General features: G+C 47.2%; 1 protein-coding gene across 3 annotated transcripts in view; it reads right to left on the bottom strand.

Moving 5' to 3' along the window:
- Positions 1–13,436, bottom strand: part of LAMB3 (laminin subunit beta 3) — a 42,463-nt gene extending 29,027 nt beyond the window's left edge. The window contains exons 1-5 of one of the 3 annotated variants that reach the window (XM_029935349.1): positions 12,754–13,436; positions 9,615–11,254; positions 6,616–6,934; positions 5,169–5,234; positions 4,228–4,382 (exon numbers count right to left, since the gene is read on the bottom strand). In XM_029935349.1, coding sequence (XP_029791209.1) covers positions 4,228–4,382; positions 5,169–5,196 — 183 coding nt within the window. In that variant the 5' untranslated portion in view covers positions 5,197–5,234; positions 6,616–6,934; positions 9,615–11,254; positions 12,754–13,436. Of the gene's footprint in view, positions 1–4,227; positions 4,383–5,168; positions 6,591–6,615; positions 6,935–9,614; positions 11,255–12,753 lie in introns of those variants that run through there. The other 2 variants (XM_029935348.1, XM_029935347.1) reach the window with 2 other exon arrangements.
- Between the last annotated feature and the right edge of the window lie 8,111 nt (positions 13,437–21,547).

Here is a 21,547-nt window from a genome sequence, read left to right as displayed (position 1 = left end):
CAGACACAACATTGGAGGAAAAGAAGCAGAAATCAGGACTGGGAAGCTTCTAGACAAAAACCACTGGTTTCTGGGAAGCCTGCACCATCTCAGAGATGACCACAGGGTATGATGCAGCCCCTGCCATACTTGACTGAGAGAGACCATGATGAACCCAAAGGGTCACACACAGCCCAGCCATCTCTGTGAAGAAGGCAGAAATGCTTAAGCCAAGAAACCATAAAGGCCAATTAAGCCAACTCCTTTATCTCATAAATGGAGAAATAGCGGCCTAGAAGGAACCCATGGGCTAGCAAGATTCCATCTCTAATCTAAGTGTCACAGCCAGGATCAGAACCAGAGAGTCCTCACTATCAGTCAGAGCAACTTCACTGACCATAATTATCTCCAGACTCTCCAACAGTCCACTGCAAATCAGATTGGCAGCAGCCACCATGGAAGCAGAGTGGGCCAGCCCAAGGATAAATTGATTTTGATAAGTATGTGAGTGTGTGTCCTAATCAGGAAAGAAATGCTCAGGAGTATGTTTCAGAGATGATGCATCCTTTGCATGCAGACACAGGTGCCAGGATGCAGGTGGGTAAGGGGAGAAGGGATGGAACATTTATCATCTTGCAGACACCAGCCACAGTCACTTTGCCCATTTCTTTATACAGTCCTCACAACAACTCAGTGGAGTGGGTGCTATCATTACTCTCGTTTTCTCAATGAGGAACTGATGCTCAAAGAAAGCACAGAAGCAAACAAGGATAAGGGGGCAACACAGATTTACTTTGAGCTTTAGGGAAGAGTGAGTTTACCCAGAGGTAGCTAGGAGCTAGAAGAAGGAGACCAAGGAGACAGGGCCATTCTGGTAAAGAACAGCCTGGGCCCAAGCTTGGGGAGTTAAAGGGCAGTCCAGAAAGGCAGGTCCAGAGGGGCAAAGTAGAAGGCGGGGTGCCATAGGACAAAGCTGGCCAATTCCTATATCCATTGCAAGGGATGCCATATGGACCCCAAAATCTCAGAAGCAAGCTCTTGAGGCTGATGAAACTTAGCCACTGAAACCAAATCAGGCAGAGGAGGTAGGATGCCAACAGGCAAAGACTGGCTGACAAAAAAGGAGCTATGCTCTGAGACCAGGAGCTGGGAGAGACAATTTTGGAGCTGGAAGGAGTCTCCATGGCTCCTGCAGCTCCTATTCCACTGAGTCCCACTGGGGTGGACAGCAGGGGAATGAGCTGTGCAGAATATCCAAGAGTCATAAATCTCCGATGTGCTTGCATTCATGCCACATCAGTGGGCAGGCAGCAGGTGCTGGGTGAGGCTGTAATTGGCTTGGGGCTTGCCATGTCACAGAAATAGAACAGACGCACTAACCAGAAGCTTCGACTTAAGGTAAGTATGTATATCAGGATGGGAGTTGGCAGAAAGGGGCGAGGGGTAAAGAGAGAGGAGCGGGCACTTAAAATGCAGCTCTGCATCATCTCTCATCTCCAGCCAGGGCTAGCCAGTACATCCCTGATCTCTAACTACTCAAAAAACTTGACACATGTGTGTTTCTGTCAGAAATTTGGGGTCTCAGCACACACCCAAACCCTCCCAATAGCTCACAGAGATAACAAACACCACCACATGAAGTATCATGAAAATGGAGTAAGATAGATTATATAAAACTCATAGTATGATGCCTGGGACACATAATAAGTGCCTAATAAATTACAGCCACTATACATACCTTTTGATAATAGAAGAAATTAAACTTAAAAACTGGAATTGGGACTCAGCAGAGTTAAAATACTGATTCTAAATTGTCATCACACAGCTACCACTGCACCCGGGATGTGTTTTTAGTGTGCGTCTTCACAGTTGTCACCCACTAGCCTCTAGGAGGTGAGACAGGTAAGAGAGAGGAAGTGAGAAAGGAAACCAGGGAGGAATGAAGCTATGGGGATGAGAAGGTGCTTTTCAGCAGTCAGCTCATTCCCAGGAAAGTTGGGGCCAGGAGCAAACCTGAAGACCCTTTCATCTAACACTCACTCATGGAAGAGGAAGTAAGTCTTAGAAAGGGGTAATATCTCGCCCAGGATCACACCACAGGTTAGTGGCAGACCTGGGACTACACATTGCATTCAAGATGCCCTATCCTCTAGTCTTGAAAAGAGGTTGCCTCACTTTATTCTCCCTTATAGAAAAGAGGGCAATGAGCTAACACTTCTCAATTTTCACAGCAGCAAAATAGCTGAGATTTATCCATCCCAAGGGTTGCAAAAGTCTAGACTTCTCTTTTGCAAGCACCACTTTGCTCTCAGGGAAATGCTTAAGAGCAGGGAAGGGAGTTGGCTCTAGGGGGCATCTGAAAGAGGCAGAGGTCAGGCCAAGGTGAAGCCAAAAGCCCTAGGCTGTCCAGACAGGCCTGGGGTTGAAGGGATGTGCCAGGACAGGTGCTCTGATTTCTCCTTGCTTCCCCTTCTTGAAGGCAGGCCAATTTAAGGAAGGAGGTCAGCAGAAGTCTCCCTGAAATTTTTGGACATGCCCCAGTGGCACAAGATTTTGAGGGTGTGTAGGAAGGGGGTGGCTAAAACCATTCTTTTGCCTAGAAAGCTCAATATTGCCAGGTCCCCTGATGCCTGTGGAGTAATCTGGGCCCACAGGGAGGACTTGTCTTATGCTGGCCATCTTACCCAACGCTGTGAAACGCTGTCCTATATCCAACTGGGTGAGTGGCAGAAATCATAGCCATCTCTGTTCCATGCCTCAAAGCCACTACCCAGTGCCATCTGTCATTAAAAGAGAACACTGGACACAAGAAGGCCAGTGAGGCCGACAGGCATATCAGATGCCACCTCAATCATCCCAAGGACAAGAACAGTCTGGAAAGAAGAAACCACAGGTTCTCTGTGAACCCAAGTCGGCTTCATGGCAATCAATCACTCTTACTCCGCCTTCTCTCCGTGTTTCTCTTTTTCTCTCTTTTTCTGAAAAGACTAGAGACTTGGGGGGAAACCACGTTCTCACCCACTCCTTTGTCCAAACCTTTGTCTTTGGGGCATAAAAATGGCCAAATGAGATATGCAGCTGGGAAACAAGAAAATGCTAAGTGATTTCAACCTTGGTAAGCATGAGGCATCAAGAATGACCCCCACATTATTAGAGAGAAAAGAAAAGAGGGGTGACTGAGTGGCTGAGTCGGTTACACATCTGACTTTAGCTCAGGTCATGATCTCACAGTTTGTGAGTTCAAGCCCTGCATCGGGCTCTGTGCTGACAGCTCAGACCTGGAGCCTGCTTCGGATTCTGTGTCTCTCTCTCTGTCTGCCCCACCCCTGCTCATGCTCATGCTCTGTCTCTCAAAAATAAATAAACATGAAAAAAAAATTTAAAAAGGAAAGAAAAGAAAGCCAAAGTTCCTACAAAAAAGGTCCACAGGCATATAGAAGAAAAGAATCACAACAGCTCTTTGAAAATCTCAGCTACCTAATCAGGCAATGTTAATTGACATATAGGTCCTAGTGTTTGAATTTCTGGATTTGTTTGACTTGTATTCTGACTTATCGGTGGAGCTGCCAAGCCTCCTTTTCGGCCGCATCACTCCTTGGTCTATCCTGCTGATTTACGTCCTCCAACAGCGGCTGGAATATTTCCCACTTTGCCTGAGTAGACCAACGAGGCTGAGAGGTAATTTGGCTCTTCATACAAGATAGTTGCAAAACACAGAAGGTAAACTTCAGCTTATAATCATATATTGTCCCGCAAGCTGTGTCCACACTCATATCACAATGCTGGCCAAAGAGGTGGTGGCAAACGGGTAACCATCCCACGGCGAGAACACAAGCCAGTGCACACATCCCACCACCTATGCTCCATCAGCCTTGACTTCATCCACCACAGACAAGTTAAATTCTACACACTAAAGGATCGATACTCATCCGATTGTCTGTTCCCAAGATTTGAAAACCTGTCCTGTCCTGCCCATGCCCAAGGACTGATGAGAGACTTCAGCTTTATCAGGCAGAAGGGAGAAAAGAGTCATTCTGCTAATTTTGAGTATATTTCCTCTTGCCCAATGAAGGAGAAACCTCTTTAGAGGCAGCGATCTGGCCTTATATGTTTCTTGCCCTCTCCACAGGGCATGGAGCTGGGGCTCCCCCAAGTACACTCCAGGCATTCTGTGAACAAATGGCAGCCTCATACACACACCCCCATCGTGCTTTTCCCAGCCCTGGAGGCCATGGTGATAGGGTCTACCTCGCCATAGTGGGTGCAGTAGGTCTCAGGCTTGGTCAGTCCACAGGTAGATGAAGCATGGAGAAACCGGGTCCTCCCGATGAGCAGGTCCCCAGCAGGTGGGTAGCAGGCCCCGCGGGAGCAGGATTGCTGGGCACACAGGAGGCTGGGCAAGACTGAAATCACAAGGGTTAGGATGTAGCCTAGAGAGAGGAGAGTCCACCAGACCACCCAGTAATCCCCAGGGAAGCATCAGCAAGATTAGACCCTTTTCCTCATGCATGCCCTCACTCAGTGGTGGCAGTAAGGATTGCAATCCTGATGCTGCTAGGTAAAAAACAACAAACCTGATTTCATGTTCTATAACCCATAACTTAAAAAGGAAAGGAGGGAAAACACTGGCAACCAAAACCCCTGGATGATTCTGAAATGTGGTATCCATATGTCGCTTTTAGAATCAAGTTGTAGGCACATGCTCAGCCACCGAGACACATTCCTCAAATTTTCACTTGCAGCCTGGCCTCCGTCAGCAACCAGAGCAGGGCTGGCTGCTGGACATTTGTGCAACATCAGGAGAAGCCTACATTCTTTCTGCTCCTTTATCTGCAAAGTTGACCCAGCCACACTTAGTGAGTACCCAGCTACAATCCACTGTAAAATCAAGCCATGATGGCTCTGGAACCAGCTGGAGAGTGAAAGGCTGGGAAATTAGCTGTGCAGGGCACTTGGGGAACCACAAGCCACCCTCAGGTAGAAATAAGAAGACACTTAGGAACCTCTCATCCTGCCCAAAGGCCCAAATGAGCAAGAAAACCTCATGGGTGCCCCAGTAGACAGGTGCTCCAAGCTTGAGGACTGCAGGGTGAAAGATGACGCTCACACTTTGGTAAACTATCCTCTCACCCCTGGCTGTCACCTCCCTGCTATATAACCGGGCCTGGAAGGATGGGAATGATACTTACCAAAACACAGGAGTAGGAGTAGCCTCATTTTCAGCCAATGGGGGGAATCCCCACAGAGGACCTCACCTGGGACAGAGCAAAGCAGCTTGGATAAAACCATAAAACCCCTGGGGCACAGTTGTCCCCTTTACCTAAGGTCTTGACCTAGGATACCTCTGAGCAGCAGGCACATTTGTAGCCAAAAGCTTGGAAAATGTCAGAGCCCTGGACCCGTGTCCGAGCTGGCATGTGTCTCACAGCATAACCTGGGAAAATGCCATTGCATCACAGACTTTGTCTCCCCTCTCTGAGATGCAAGGGAAAGAGGGTTAGCCCTTCCTTGCCTGCATAATCATAAGGACAATGTGGGGAGCAGAAAAGGGATGGGCCCTTTACAGAAGAGGAGCTATAGAGGCCTTGTTTCTACCCCCAAGAAACAGAATTGGCCTTTCTCAGGGCTTGGCCCAACATCCAGGCCCAGAAGCGAATGGGTCAAAGTGGCTGAGGGCCTGGAAGCAAGCTCTCTCTGGCACTGCCATGGTCTCCAATACCACCCAGGCCACCCTAAGGGTGAGACTGTGGTGGCCACAATTCTGGACTAAGCAGGTAGCAGGGATGTGATGGGGATAAAGGGGAGTCTGGCAGAATTTAAAAAGTGAGTGATGATTTCATCTGAACTGGAAGCAACTCAAAATGTCTCCCATTTTAACCCCAGGCAGCTGTGTAGGAGGGAGGACCCAGAGTGGGGACTCTGGAGGCTGAGGCTGGACCCAAAGGGTCCCTCCGAGGGACAGGCAGGTCTACCGTGCCGAAGCAAGCCCTACCCCGGCTAAGACAGTGCCCAACTCTGTCTTGGTTTGGATCCATGCCCTGCTCCAATGACAGCCCAACTCCTTTGGCTGGGGTAGAAGAAGGAAGGGGGTGGGGGGAAAGGCCTGGCCACAGGGGGACCTGGGGACTCTCTTGGCATTTTTAAATTACACATCCTAATGCCTCAAAGTCATGCTTTCCAATCCCTTCCCAGAAGATTCAGGGGTCCCAGGCGGAGATGGGTGGCCTGAGATTGTCAGGCCCATCATGGTCTAAGAGGGACCCCCGTTTTTTGGTTTTCATCCAGTGCTATCTCTGCCCTTTCACCCCCCAGGGGCTGGAATCCCTCACAACTAGGCATCTGAGTGGCCCCGGGAAGAGCTCTAGCTGGGCCAGCCCACACTTTCCACTACTCTTTGTGCTCAGCCCTGATCTGAGGCTGCTTTTTTAAGTCACAGAGACATTTATCAGATGTGAAAAAGCAACCCAAACAAAGGCAGACATTTAACCTAGTCTTTGGAGGTGAGCTTGCTTGCTTGAGTGAGCTCCCAGGAAGGACTGAATCAGGCCCTGCAGCCTGGCCCCAGACACTCAGCGATACAGACAGCCCTTCCCCCACGTCTGGCCCCCACCGGGCAGGTGAAGGCAGGTAACATACCTGGCTCCGTGCCGCTGCTCTTCTTTCTCCAGATGGCCTCTAAGAGCACCCCTTGAATGTGGGGTCTCTTCTCCTGGCTCCCAGTTTTTAAAGAACGGCCTCACCTCTGGAGACTCCCTGGCTGGGCGTAGCCCACTGCAAGGCGGGCCTCAGGAATCCTGCGGCTGGCACGCCCATCTGCCGTCAGAGCACCCCCCATCCCTACTCCCCAGGACAGGACTGGGCAAGTGGGTCTGTCTCAGAGGCCTCACAGTGAGCTCATCAGCCCCTGGCTGTCCATGGGTGCCCTGGGTGGGGAGAAGGGGAGTGAAGGGAGCCACTGCAAACAGAAAGCACCAGGCAAATGTCAGTGACTCCAGGGGGGCAGGGAATGGCACTCAGAGTGCACTTGGCACTCTCCCAAGGCCTATAGAGGTCAGTTTCCTCTTGTGTCCTGGACCACCCTGGACAGAAGACCAAGCAGAGGACACAAAGGTCAGGGCTGGTATATAGGGTATTATTGCCCAGACCTGCCACTGGGCTACAAGGGGAGAAGAACTAAACATCCAGGACCCTGGAAAGCACCACACCCCTCCCAAGGGAAAACAACAACAACAACAACAACAACAAAATGGAAAATCCCTGCTTTTGGGGAATTTACAGGGCCTTTAGGTTCATCAGGAAGGGGTCAAAGCTCAAGGAAAGCTTAAGGGGAATAAACAGGAATCAACTCTAAATGCCTCCCCTCCGGCTCCCTCTGCAGGCTGGCAGGGAGCCCCAGGACAGGTAATTGCCTGTGAGTCACTGCTCCCAGCTCAGTAAGGGCTGGTGTCCCGGCCCCACCTCCCAGGGCAGGAATGCCAGCCTGCAGGGCCAGAAAACACACCTGACCGCAAGTGGCGGAAGGAAAGGATAAGCACAGCTAGACCCTCTGACCCTGCCCACCCCCTCCCCCCACCAGGCCTGAGAACACAGCTGCCTCTGTGGGACTCAGGGTGCATCCCTGCCTTAGGGGCCCTGGGCTGAGGGCCACTGTAAATGGAAGTGACAGGCCAAACAGAGAGGCTGGTCTCAGAGGATACTCATCTCCCAGGTTAGGGTCAGAGAGGGCTTTTAGAGAGATCTGGAAGGTCACCCAGTCCATATCTTGGCACTGCTGCCCTGGCATTGCCGTGGGACACCATCGCCTCAAAGTTTCTATTTAAAGGAGACTCTTAACTATCCAGTCCAGTCTGTCAGTGTCTCCTAAGCAAGAAGTTCTCTACAGTTTGAGGGTTAATTCCAAGAAATTAGTTTGGGAACCCTTAAGGGGAAAATGTAGGATTTTGTGGATTAAACTGGGCATTTCTACACCTTAGGTTCTAATCTGGTCCAATAAGCTTAGGTGGGCAGGGGAAGTACTTTAATTAGCAAATGGGCATTAAGTTATTTATGCACATAACAGACACTCCGAAAAATGTTAGTGTCTTGACCCCTTAAAGATGCCCAGTGAAATCTGGCTTAACTCAACAAGCCAGAGTCAGTACAGCTGGCTCTACTGTACAAGTCCCTTCATGGGCCAGCCTCTGAATAAGAACACAGGGAGACCCCCAGAGAAAGAGCCCTGCTGACACCCACCCCAGCACCTGGGGCTTTGAGCCCACTGGCCTGGTCTGTGTCTCCCCACTTCTCCAGCTCCCAGAACTCCAGGCTTCCAGGAAGCCCTCACCCTCCTGGAACTGCCCATCCCCTGCCCACCACCAGGAAAGAGGATGTGACAAAGAACTCATTAATAGTTAACCAGCAGAAGGAGCAGGTGTGGCAGTCCCAGACTCTCAGAGGAAGCAGGGCAAGTGTGTGGTGGGCCACACAGAGTGGCTGGGGCCTGCAGATCCCCATCCTTTCCCTCCCTGATGAGCCAGGGGCCCAGGTAAATAAGCTTTTAGCCTTTCACACTTCACAGGCTGGGGCAGGCCCCAGCAGTGGTTTGCTTCACGAGGGAAGTGGCACTTGCTCTGTTTGGGCCCCCCACATATTCTGGGCTAAATCCAGGACAGTGTTTCTGCAGACCCCCAGGGTAGTCCAGTCAGCCTCACTCCTCAGGGATCTGAGCACTCCCCAGGGAAATCTAGAACCCTCAGGATGGCAGGTCTCCAGGCACAGGCTTTGAACTTTAGAACCAATTTGTTCAAAGACAAGAAGACTAAAATAGAGCCAGAGGCTGGGTTAGGACCCGGCCAGGGCTAAAGGGCAGGTAGGGGCATTGCTTCCATGCCCCAGCCTCCCTTCTGTGTACTCTTCCTTCTCTCCCTGCTTCCCGTCATCCTGTTCTGGAGCCCTCACCACCACCACCCCTCCCACCAGCCCTGGCTCATTAGAACTTGAGCTCAGGGAAATGACTACTCAAGTTATCCTTGACTCCTGTTTCTCTTGCACCCACATCATTCTATCAGGAAATGCTGTTAGCTCCCCCTTCCAAAGGCGACGAGAACCAATCACATCCACTCTCTTGGCCTGAGCCTCTGCAAATCCTTGAACTTTCCTCTTCTTCCTCCTAACTGGACTGTCGTAGAACCTCCTCTGTTCAGAACCCTGAACTAGCTCCCCATTCTGGTCAGGGTCAGAGCCAAAGCCCTTAGAGAGAGTTTGTGAGGCCCTATGTGATCAAAACACCCCCATAACTCCTCTGTCTCTACTACTGCTGCCCCTCACTCCTTTCACCCCAGGGGCATGGCCTCCTGGCTGTGTCTCCAAACCACCAGGCTGCTTCCGTCCTAGGGCTCTGCCACCTTGCCCCAGGTGCCCCCCACCCCAACACTGTTCCCCTGGGTGTCTGCAAGGCTCACTGGTCTCCTCTTTCAAGTCTTTGTTCAAATGCTACTTTCTCAGTGACTTTAGAATGACAAGCGACCTCCCTGCCCCATTCCCCAGCCCCAGCCCCTGGCACTCCCAAGCCCACCTACCCTACATGACTGGTGGGCTGGGCCTTTCTGGTTGTTGTGTGCAACACTTACCACCTTTCCACCAACTGTATAACTTACCTATTAATCACGTTCATTTTCTGACTCCTTCCACCAGAATGACACTTTGAAGAAGGCAGAGACTTCTGTCCCTTTTGTTCACTACTGTTTCCAAGTGCCTTGAAATAGTGCTTGGCACACAGCAGGTACTCACTCTTTGTGTAACGAGCAGGTTCACACCGAAGTGTAAATAAGTGATATAGTTGAAGGAGTCCCCATGCACTGTAGGTATATTTCCATTCTCAGAGGGGACAGTTGGGCTCTTGTCACCAGAACGAATGACTTATAGTGGAAATTCCTGTGGCAGTCAGCCGCAGAGAGGGGAATCTTTTTGGATACATCTACCCCCAGACTACAGAAATGTCACCATGTTGATGTAGGCAGCATCCTGTGTGCTTATCAGTCATTCCTGGCAATGTCTCTGGCAGGGTGTGGGGGTGGCATTAGAAGCTCCAGTCTCCATTATCCATCTGTCAGGCTCAACCCGTCCAAATTGTCAGGGAGATCAGCCAAGATCTGATCAATGAGAGCTCAAGGGGTAGGGAGCAAGGAGAGAAGGGAAGGAGAGAAGAAAGGAGAGGAGTTTACGGTGGATAAGAGAGCCTGGTGCAGGCTGTGAACGCTGAATCGCAGGTACTGGTAGGAAGAGGCGCCAGGTGACTAAGGCCCACGTACCGCCTGAATGTAGTGACTCATGGCTGAGTCTTCGTCTGTGGGACAGGGTAGGCTCCAGGAACAGCCCTGGGGATTTGCCACGTGACTCAAGCTGGCGTGGCCCTCCACACCTGCACAATAGCTCAGCGGCCCAGACATTGGTCACTCTTCCATGTGCCTCTCCAAGAACCAGAGAGAGACTGTTATGTGACTGAGCACAGACAAGATGGAAACAGGAGCCTGGGCTGTCTGTCAGGGGCTGACTCTATTCCATCCCCTTCTCTTTCCCCCACCCTCACCTCCTCAGCCTGAATGTCTGTCCAAAGGACAATGGCACACATTAGCTTGGGCCTGAGTTCTGGGAGAAATCAGGCAGCCAACTTAAAATAGCCACTGCTAACATTTTACCCAGTGCTCAGGGTGTCCCGAGCACCATTCTAAACCCTTTACCTGTATTAAGTCATTTAATACGCACTACATTTCTACAGAGTAGGACACTTAATCATCCTTACTTTGCAGATGAAGAAAATGAGGCACATTTTCAGGAATTTGGTTCCTGCTAGTACGTGGTCATTTGAACCCCTACCAGTTTGTTCCAGCACTCATATTCTTAACCATCACTTAGAGCCTAACATCCCCTAAATTTCCTGTCTTTCCCTTTGCTAATATTTGACCAGAATCCACCAGACTCTGAACTTCACATTTCCCAAACCTAATCAAGACCCAACACGTCTTTGAAAATGCCTCTTTGAGCTTTTGCTCCAAGTCTTGGAGGACTGGTATTAGCTGTGGGCTCCTGGGAAGACAATGATGCTGTAGGAACACCCAGAACGACACCATTGAGTGCCTTCCTGTTGGTTCTCCACGTTGACAGCCTCTCTTGTGTGGGCAGAGAGATGAGGAAGGGGCTGGCATCCAAATGCCCCATCTCAGACGCTCAGGCACATACGGGCAGGGTTTCCCCGCCATGCTGATAGGGAGCTGCTCTGACTGAGGACGTGAGTGCCCTATAAGGAATGGAAAGAGAGAGAAGGTAGCCGGAAACACATCACAGTGACCTAAACACAGTGTATATGACAGGATGACACAACTTCCACCTCACCACAGGAAGGGGGAATCCCCTCTTCTGGGGTCAGGCCCCCGGGTCACCTCAGCTCCTTCTGTCCTGCCTCCTAGGGCACACCCCCAAATGCTCCACCTTCCCTCCTGAGGGGTAACAGCCCAGTGTAGCCCACAGCTCACTGGAATAGAATGCTGGCCCACGGTTGGTCCATTGTTGGCTGGCTTCCCGGAGAAGAGGGAAGAATACGTTGGCATTTCTACCACTTGTACTGCCCTCCCAGGTTCCTGACCTTCCTCTAGTACACAAGCCAGCTCATGACTAAGCATTCTTCACCCCAACCACCCCTCCACTTCTGCTGTCTGATCACAGTCCTCAGGGTATTAGGTTTTCGAGTCCCAAATTCAACCTCTGAGACCTTTGGCCACAGAGACGCCATGTGGAGCTGCCCACGTGGCCGTGGCCCAGCCCGAGAGGAGAGAGACCGACGCCTGAAGGGGGCAACATGCAGCCACGTGGCAGGCCAGATGCATTTGGGGAAGACACAGAGGAATGGCTGAGGGGGATGTGGGCATTTGCCTCAGATCTTCTCCCCAAGCTAGCAGAGGGCTGCCGAACGGGACTTTAAAATTCTAAAAAACAATCCCTGAAAGGGCCAATAGGCCGACAAACTAAAAATCCAAATGTTCAAATTGGCGTTCATCTACTGAGTATGGGGAAATGAGCACTTTGTGGTTTGAGGGGGAGGGGAGCATGGGTGTATCTGACTTCACGTCTGGAATCAGCCCCAACTAAAGGCTTTTTAAGCAGCACCCCCCTGCAGTGCCTGTGGCCACATAGGGTCGCATAGGGACTGGAAGCATCTCGGAAATCCTGGACCTAGCTCCAGCGCTGCTACTCAATTAAAGTGTAAACTAGGGCAAGCCCCTTGCTGGGTCTCATTTTCATCATTTGAGAATAAAGGTGTTGGATTTTACTGGTTCTCAATCCAGGCTGCCCCTCAGAACTCCTTGCATGACTTAAGCCAGGTCCTACACCAAAATTTAATTGGCTGCAGAGTGGCTGGGGCATTCAATGTTTCTGAATCTTCCCTGATGCCCTCTCCAGCTCCAGAATGTTCTGCTCTCAGGGTCAACAGGAGTTAAAGCCTGGACCTCAGAGTGAGTGAGGTAAAGGTGAAGGTCGTGACTCTGCACCGCTCACCGCCCCCCCTCAGCTGTCATTTGCCTGCAATGGGAATATTAGCAATCTGCCTCATGGATCCTTGCAAAGTTTAAAGGAAACAATGCAAACTTGTGCCCTGGCCAGGTGCATCCTCTATAAAAGAGGTCTGTACCCACATGCGCATCACATGCAGGCATCAAGGACAATGATCAGCTGAATCTGCAGTTGTTCATATCAAAATGCAAATATCACTCCCATCCAGATATTTCACAGCTCACTTACCAGGCAGCAGGCCATCCATGGAGGCGCCAGGGCCCAACCTGAAAATCTGTGCTTTGTGCATTCCATTCTGTTCCTTGGGGGCTGCAAACTCCTGGAGAGCCTGACTTGGATCAGAAGGGAGGAGGGGACACTTTGGGGGCTGATGGAGCTAAGCTCCCTAGAGCAGGGCCATGCTCCCAGCATTCCTGTGCAGGGAAGGACAGAGGGTAGGGGGTGGGGGGTGTTTACAAACAGAGGACAGAGGGCGGAGGAGCAAGTGTAAGGATAACAGACATACTGTTTTATGGCTATCAAGATTTAGTAAAACCAGAGTCCAGCACCTGATAAAGATAGAAGTCAAGGTTGGTCTGGGCAGATGTTTTGTTCTTAACTCAGGGCAGCTGCCTAGCAAGTCTGAGGGCAATAGATAAAAGGCACTTTCTTTTCCTGGGGCGTTTGCCTTACACAGATCAAAGCCTGGGCAATATCCCAGCAGACAAGGGTGATGAGTCTTTATCCAATCTCATTCCTTCCCCTGAAAATGCAAAGTCAAAACTGGCCCCTTCTGATCTAAAATATTGATAAGAGATTTAACACTGATAAAGAGGAAAAAGTTGATGGGATACTGTTAAGTGGGGAGGGGGAACTTAGAAAATAAACATACATAAAATCTTCTTAACTCTAAGGAAAATTAATATTCAGAGAGAAGATGGAGAAACTATCCATGTTAAAACATTTCCTATCTCTTTCTTTAAAAAAATTTTTTTAATTGTTTATTTTTGAGACAGAGAGAGAGGCCCAGAGTGCAAGCAGAAGAGGAGCAGACAGAGAGGGTGATGCAGAATCTGAAGCAGGCTCCAGGCTCCAAGGTGCCAGCACAGAGCCCAGCGCGGGGCTCCAACTCACAAACTGTGAGATCATGACCTGAGCTGAAGTTAACCACTTAACTGAGCCACCCAAACGCCCCTCTTTTCTTTCTCTCTCTCTCTCTCTCTCTCTCTCTCTCTCTCTCTCTCTCTCTCTCTCTCTCTCTCTCTCTCTCTGAAAGAGAGAGAGAATGATTGTGAGCAGGGGAGGAACCAGCAGGGGAGGGGCAGAGAGAAAGGGAGAGAGAAAAACCAAGCAGACTCCACACCCAGTGCAGAACCAGATGCAGAGCTCAGTCTCACAACTGTGAGATCACAATCTGACCAGAAATCAAGATTGGGACTCTTAACCAACTGAGCCACTCAGACCCTCTTCCTGTTTCTTTCTATTTCTCTGCATGCCCTTGTCTTCCATAATGAGCATATTTTACTAGGATAATCAGTAAACATAAAGTAAAAAGTGTCAGCGTGAAGACAGTAATTTTTGTTCATCTACAAGTTATTAATCCATCCTCTCTTTGCTCCCTCCTCTGCTGTGAAACACTATACCCACAGCATGCCTGGGAGTTCACTACAAATTTTCTAAAATCATTGTAGATTTTGTAAGATATGGCTTCCTCTTCTTAAGAAAGATTGCTTCTTGGGGCTGTTAGAGTTCTTATGTCAAGAAAGCCCTTAGCATAATTGCTCAATAAGTGTATGTACTAATGAATGTGTGAGGAAGGACAGACAGAAAGAGAAGGAGGGCGGAAAATGTAACAAGTAACAGATAAGTACCAGAACCTTATCTTACTGCTTGTATGTCTTAGGGCAAATGAAAATAAAGAAAGAGTCAGTTCTGATTTATCTATATTTTGAGGGGAAAGAAGAAGTGAAGATAACTAAAATTCCCACCCTCACCCAAATTTGCCTTTCCCATGCAATTCTCCCAGAATAACATACCTAATTCTGAACTTCCCCAATGCTCACTCAGAAATTTGCATCCCCAGCAGCACCCAGTGCTCAAGGATAAATACACATTTGTATTCCTAACCGTGATGTTGCATCTCTTTATCTGATGTGTGTACACTGTTCCGAACGGTCCTTGTAGCTAGCACTGCCAGTTTAAATACCGGGATCCCAGTTAAATTTGTATCTTATATAAACAAGGGACACCTTGTCACTATAAGTAGATCCCCAAAGATTGCATGAGGCATACTTATACTAAAATAGGATCCATTACTTATCTGAAATTCTAATTTTACTGGGCTTCTGATATTTTTATTTGCTAAATCTGCCAAACTTACTTGGAGTAGATTGTTCACTCATGGCTTCCAGACTTTCCTAACCTGCTCACCTTCCTCTAGAAGTCCCTCCATCAGTCAGCAAACTTCTTAAGAGACGATGCTTAGAAGTGAACACGGGTGTCTGAGTGTCCAATGTCTAACATCATGGCAGCATGCTCTGGGCACAAGTCCCCTGATCAAGGACCTCTCTGGGTGAAAGACCAATGAAACAACAGTCTAGAGAACCCAACCACCTGCCTCATCTGGAGACTCTGTGTATGCTTCCCTGGACATTAGAGGTTGTACTCACTCCTTTGTTAAGTACTATTCCAGAAAGAAACAGCTATGTTCTTCCCTGAAAGAACAGAAGGGAATGAAATACTTTTCTCCTCTTGCTATGTGTACAGAATATTCTAAACACCATAGCTACACTATCTCATTTATGTATCCCAGGAGCCCTACAAGGTGGTGCTGTAAAAGGGATGTTATTTCCTTTTTTCATAGTCTCAGCTTTATTAGGTAACTTGACAAGTTTATGAGGTGTTAGAGACTGAATATGTCCGCCCCTTCAGATTCACATGCTTGGAACACTAACCCCAATGTGATGGTATTAGGAGATGGGGCCTTTGGGAGGTAATTAGGTTTAGGTGAGGTCATGTGCGTACAGTCCCCATAATGGGATCAGAGACCTTATAAGAAGAGGAACAGATACCAGAGCTCTACCTCCACCGTGTGAGAACACAAGAAGGAGACACCTGTCTAAAGCTAGAAAGCCAGCTCTCACCAGGAACCCAATTACTAGCACCTTCATCTTGGCCTTCTGGCCTCCTAGAACTGTGAGAAATAAACGTCAGTTGCTTAAGGCATCCAGTCCATGGTATTATTTGGGTAGCCCAAGGTGATGAAGACACAGAACTGGCATTTTAGTCAGGTTATGCTGCAGTAATTAACTAACCACAAAACCTCACCAGCTTAACACAACATTTATTTGTTGCTGGTACAAAGAAAAATAGGAGACAATGGTGAGGGGAGAGGTCCTCAGTTCTACAGCTACTCAGGGACTTCTGCCATCTTGTAGCTACACCAACAAGGACACATGGCCTTAATGATCATGACAGCAAGGAGAGAGGACTGTGGAGAAGCTCTCCCACATTCCATGCTTCAGCTCTAAAGTGACACAGTCATTTGGCTTATTGGCCAGAACTGCTCAGAGGGCACCTAAGTCATCTTCCTCTGTGCGCAGAAAAGGAAAATGCAGTAAAATCTGGTGAATACAGGGCACTGTCTACCACAACTAGTAAATGGTGAAACCAGAATCCATCAGCATATCTTTAAGCTTTCAAAAATCCATAGTCTTTCCTTTGCTAGATCTGGTCCTTACAAGATTAAGGGAATCCGTTTTGACGAAAAGAAAAAGTCACATGGGATAGTTTGTGGAATACAATGCTTCAAGGAAACTGATAGGAAAAAAACAGCCTTGGCGAATATAGATTTGCAAAACCTAAACCATCACAATAGTACCCCCTTGGAAAACCTTAGAAACATAGCCGGTGAGATCTCTACAAGTTGTAGAGAGAGGATAAATATCTATGAGACAGACAGGTCACTCCAGTTTCTAAGAGAAAAGTCACAGGGGGTGGGGGTGAATCTTCAAGGAAAAGATTCTGGTGTGTTGTAGGGTGACCAACCATTGTAGTTTTCCAGGATTCTCCTTGTTTTAGCCTCCGAAACTCTATGTCTCAGAATACTCTTTTGTTTCAGACAAATGCGTGCCCACCCGGTTGTACATTGATGTTTTTTCTCCCAGACAAGTTTTGAACGTGTCACATCAGGTGACTCAGTAAACTCTGCATGAATATGTGCAATGGTCTGAGAAAGTGAAGTTGGCTCTGAGTCCTAGAAAAACCTGAATCGGAATAGCATATTAGAAAAAGACCCTCCCACAAGAAAGAGCTCACAAAGCTCCTGTGTGAATATTGGCCATCTTATGAAAGCAGTCCTCTTCAAAGACCTGGGGAAGGAACAGTACACAACTTTCATTCTGGAGGCTCTACTGCTGCTGGAGCCTGAAGCACAGGAGGCTTTCCCAGCCAACTCACACCAGTGATCCATATTGAGCTTACAGACACATTAACATCTCTATCTTGTCAAGTCAAATACTGTTTAAAAAAAAATACTGTGGTCTGCATCTTGAATTTGTGCCCTTCTTAAGAGGTGCATGCACAAACATATACACATACACACGCAGACACACACACATGCCTTCGCACTTTTTATAGCATATATTTCATCTCATTAGTGCTGGACTAGTGCTCCCTTTGCTGAGTTGGATTTGGTATGCACTTTGACCTGTATGCTTTCCATCATCTCCACATCAAAATACCGAGTCCACACCCAGGCTCTCAGGGTCCTGCTGGAAAAGCTGCACATTTGACTTTATCTCACAGAGCCAACCTTCACACAAGTGTTATGATCCAGCCATTCTATTCCCTTGACCATATTTAGGCTCAATTCATCCAGCCCTGCCTGTCTGCATAGTTGTCTCCACCTTGTGTGTTCTTTTTTCTTTTTTACTTTTATTTATTTATTTCTTTTGCCTTTGTTTTTTTTAATAATAGTTTATTGTCAAATTGGTTTCCATAAAACACCCAGTGCTTCTCCCCACAAGTGCCCCCCCTCCATGACATCACCTCTTCCTCCCCCTCTCTTCAGCCCTCATTTCATTTTCAGTATTCAATAGTTTCTCATGGTTTGTGTCCCTCTCTCTCCCCAACTCTCTTTCCCCCTTCCCCTGCCTATGGACCTCTAGGTTTCTCCTGTTAGACCTATGAGTTGCAAACATATGGTATCTGTCCTTCTCCGCCTGACTTATTTTGCTTAGCATGACACCCTCGAGGTCCATCCACTTTGCTACTATGGCCAGATTTCATTCTTTCTCATTGCCATATAGTACTCTATTGTGTATATATACCACATCTTCTTTATCCATTCATCAGGTGATGGACATTTAGGCTCTTTCCATGATTTGGCTATCGTAGAAAGTGCTGCTATGAACTCAGGTCAGGTTCCTAGATCAGTGATGACTTCTCTGCTATTCTTTGTAAATCCTTCCCAAGTTCCAGCAGCAGACCTTACACAATTCAAGCAACAGTCAGCACTGTTCTGTTTGTAAATCCCTTCTAAGTCAAATTTATATATTTACAGTTACTCAACTTTTAATTATTTTGTGATGTCCCAAACCTCAATTTTAAACTCTTTGAGGACAGGAATGACCCTTGGCCATTCCTTTTATCACCTAATGAGTGTACAGCCCAGTGTTTGCACATAGTAGGTGCTCAAAAACAGATACTAATTTATTAGTATGGACCCATAGGGCAAGAGAAAACCTAAAAAAAAAGTGGTAAAAGATATGCTACCATGAATATTGCCACATAACTCCCTTCCAAGACAACATAGAGAGAAAATCATCCTGAAAAATAAATATTCTTTTCTCCTGAGTACTAGAACCTGGGAAAATTCATGATGAACTGATCTGATAATCAACAGGCTCCCAAGGTCAGGCTTCCTATTCCATCCACCCTGGCTGGTACTTGGGGAGAAAAAGGCCAGGAATCAAAATGGCAGTATTTTTGGTTTGGAGAACTGAAATACCTCTGTGGTCAGGCTATGGACCCAGGTCACTCAAGCCATATAAGACCCAGCTTTTAGAATAGTCAGAGGCAATGAAAGGAATAAATTTGGGTCCAGGGGAGAGGAAGGCACAAATGGAGAGAGGTTCTTAGGATACAAGAACTCCTCAATATGTTTTAAGGATTCTTTGTCACTTTCAGAGAATCAGGGAACACATGTAGCCTAAGGTCTATCAATTCCTGCCTGTCCTTGTGCTGCCAAAGATAATGTATCCCATTGGTTTCTGTAAGCCCATTTCAACCCTGGGCTTATGAGCACCAAGCCTAAGACACTAAGAAACCCTTTCCTACAACCCAACAAGGTCTCAGAATAGTTGTCCCTTGAAGTCCACTGACTGGGGTCCAACAGTGTCCTGTTATCCCTTCGGCTGTCTTGGGGACCTGGGCTTGGATCTGAACCCTCCCAGCAAATCAGTCTGTGTATATAACACCCCTCACCCCCAGCTTCTATCAGCTCCTCATCCTTAGAGCCTGGGCTTTTCTTCCAGTTCTCATCACACGTCAGCAGACTCTTCTGACTTTTGACCCAGAAACACAAAAACATCCAGAACCATTCATTCACAAAACAAATATTTATGGAACACCCACTGAGCCAGGCACCCAGTGACTGGCAGTTAACAAGTCAGACAGAATCACTGTCCAGAGGGAAACTACTGTCTCATGGGACACAGATGCTAAACACATAATTACCAAATAATTTATTAATTATGTAACCAAAGTGATCTCAACTTCTTTAGCCATTCAAATCACCCTTTCCTCTACTATCCCAATAACCATAATGTTGACAATTCTAGGGATAAGCTAGCAGATAATACAAGTTCATTCTGGTTGCTGTTTGTCCTCAAGTACTCCTAGGTTTCTTTAAACCAACCCTCCAACCTATTTTGACCACCAAACACAAACAAGAGTTCTTCTTCCATTCCCCAAAGTACAAAACACATGGCTGTTGAGTTTAGGAAATTACAATGAAAATTTGGAGGTGACACAGGGAAACTACAACCTAAATAGTTTTCATCGCCCTCAGAATCCACCGAACATCATGGCATGTTCTGGTTGTTCTAAGCCTTGACCAGGTTGCTGGAACCAAGGGCCTCCCTCCTTCTAACCAGTCAGGGTTCTCCCTTTTCAGAAACTCACTTCCCCCATCCCACCCCATGAAGCCAGCCTTTTACAGAGTAACAACCCAAGGTGGTCTATTTGCCGTGGTATTACTCTACTAACTGCTACTTGCCATACATCAGTGTGCATTCATTCAGTCTGTTCATATTTATTGAACACTTATTTTGTACCAGGCATTGTGCTAGATGAGGGCAAACAAGACAGAAGCAAAAAAGACAGACAAGAGGCAAACGATAATGAAACCAAAGACAATTACAAAGTTCAGCACTTTTTATGAAATATTTTTAAATGGCATGATATAATAGATGAGGATCTCAGGACATTGGGAGTGCCACTTTAGAAAGGATGGATAAGAGTAGTCTCTCCAAGGAGGCAACCTTTGGGATAAGAGTTAAGGCTAGACTCCAAAAGGGAGGCTAAATATGTATTTAAGGCACCAGCAAAGTAGAGGTACCAACATTTCCTTTGAAAATTTTTATATCTAATATTTTTTAAAGATATGGAAGTAAACACCTTGGGCAAAATTAGAAGGCTGTAAATCCCCAATATATGTTTTAAAATTTAATGTTGTTATTTTTATTTACATGGGAAGGGTGGAAAACTCAGTAATTTCAGGGCTTACGACCTCTAAAGTCTCGTTCAAGCCACAGGAAATATTAGAATCGCCTGCAGGAATTCAAGGTAGATCCACCTTGGGGAACTCCCAGGCAATGATGGATTTTAAAGGCTTCCAGGATTGGGCGCTTGAGTGGCTCAGTCAGTTGAACTTCTTACTTCAGCTTGGGTCATGATCTTGCTCATGGGTTCAAGCCCTGCTTGACAGCTGACAAGCTTAGAGCCTGAAGCCTGCTTCAGATTCTGTGTCCCTCTCTCTCTCTCTGAAAATAAATAAACATTTAAAAAATTAAAAATAAATAAATAAAACCTCCCGGGATGATTCTACAGTAGAGCCAGGGCTGAGAACCACTGACCTTGAGAAATACTGTAGATAGTGAAGAAGAATCATGGTAGGACCCTGGAATAGCTCTAGCATTAAGAGCAATAATTCACAAATTTGGCTGCATGTTGGAATCATCTTTAGAGCTTTAAACTTTTATTTGGCAAGATTTCTGATTTAATTGATCTAGCCTGGTCTTCAGAAACTTTAAGAGCTCCCCGGTGATTCTAAAGTGTGTTCAAGGTTAAGAACCACTGACTGATAGAAGATAAAGATGTAATGAAGGAAATCTGGGAAGAAGAAAGTAAGGTGGAACAATGAAGAAAAGTAGAGTGCAGTGTCCCTGAAGCAAAGAGAAAAGGCATTTCTAGAAGGAAGAAACAGTTGAAAGATAAAATCCAGTTCATTCCATAGCACGGAGCCTAACATGGGCCTGAACTCACAAACCCAAGATCGAGACCCAAGCTGAGATCAAGATTTGGACACTTAGCCAACTGAGTCACCCATGTGTGACTGAATTTTTAATTTTATTAAATCAGTCTTCCATATAATACAACATAATCATGGGAATGGTACTATCCCATCCTAGTCAAAAATGCTGGGGAGTTAATAGGGCTTATACATCAGGGGCCACCTTAAAGTTCTGCCTACTACATTAGAAATGAATCCTTTTCTGGGTTGTATGGTAGTTCCAGTTTGATCTTTTTGAGAAACCTCCATATTGTACTGTTTTCTAGAGTGTCTGTACCAGTGTGCATTCCCACCAACAGTGCAAAAGTGTTCCCTTTTCTCCGCATACTCGCCAACATCTGTTGTTTCCTGAATTATTCATTTTAGCCACACTGACAGGCCTGTCCATTCACTGATGAATGGATAAAGAAGGTGTGATACTACCAATACTACTCAGTGATGAAAAAGAAGGAAATCTTGCCATTCGCA

Source organism: Suricata suricatta, chromosome 3 (assembly GCF_006229205.1).
Source record: "Suricata suricatta isolate VVHF042 chromosome 3, meerkat_22Aug2017_6uvM2_HiC, whole genome shotgun sequence".
Classification (NCBI taxonomy): Eukaryota; Metazoa; Chordata; class Mammalia; order Carnivora; family Herpestidae; genus Suricata; species Suricata suricatta.
The sequence above is the reverse complement of the archived record's forward strand: the minus strand, read 5'-3'. Positions and strand labels throughout refer to the sequence as shown.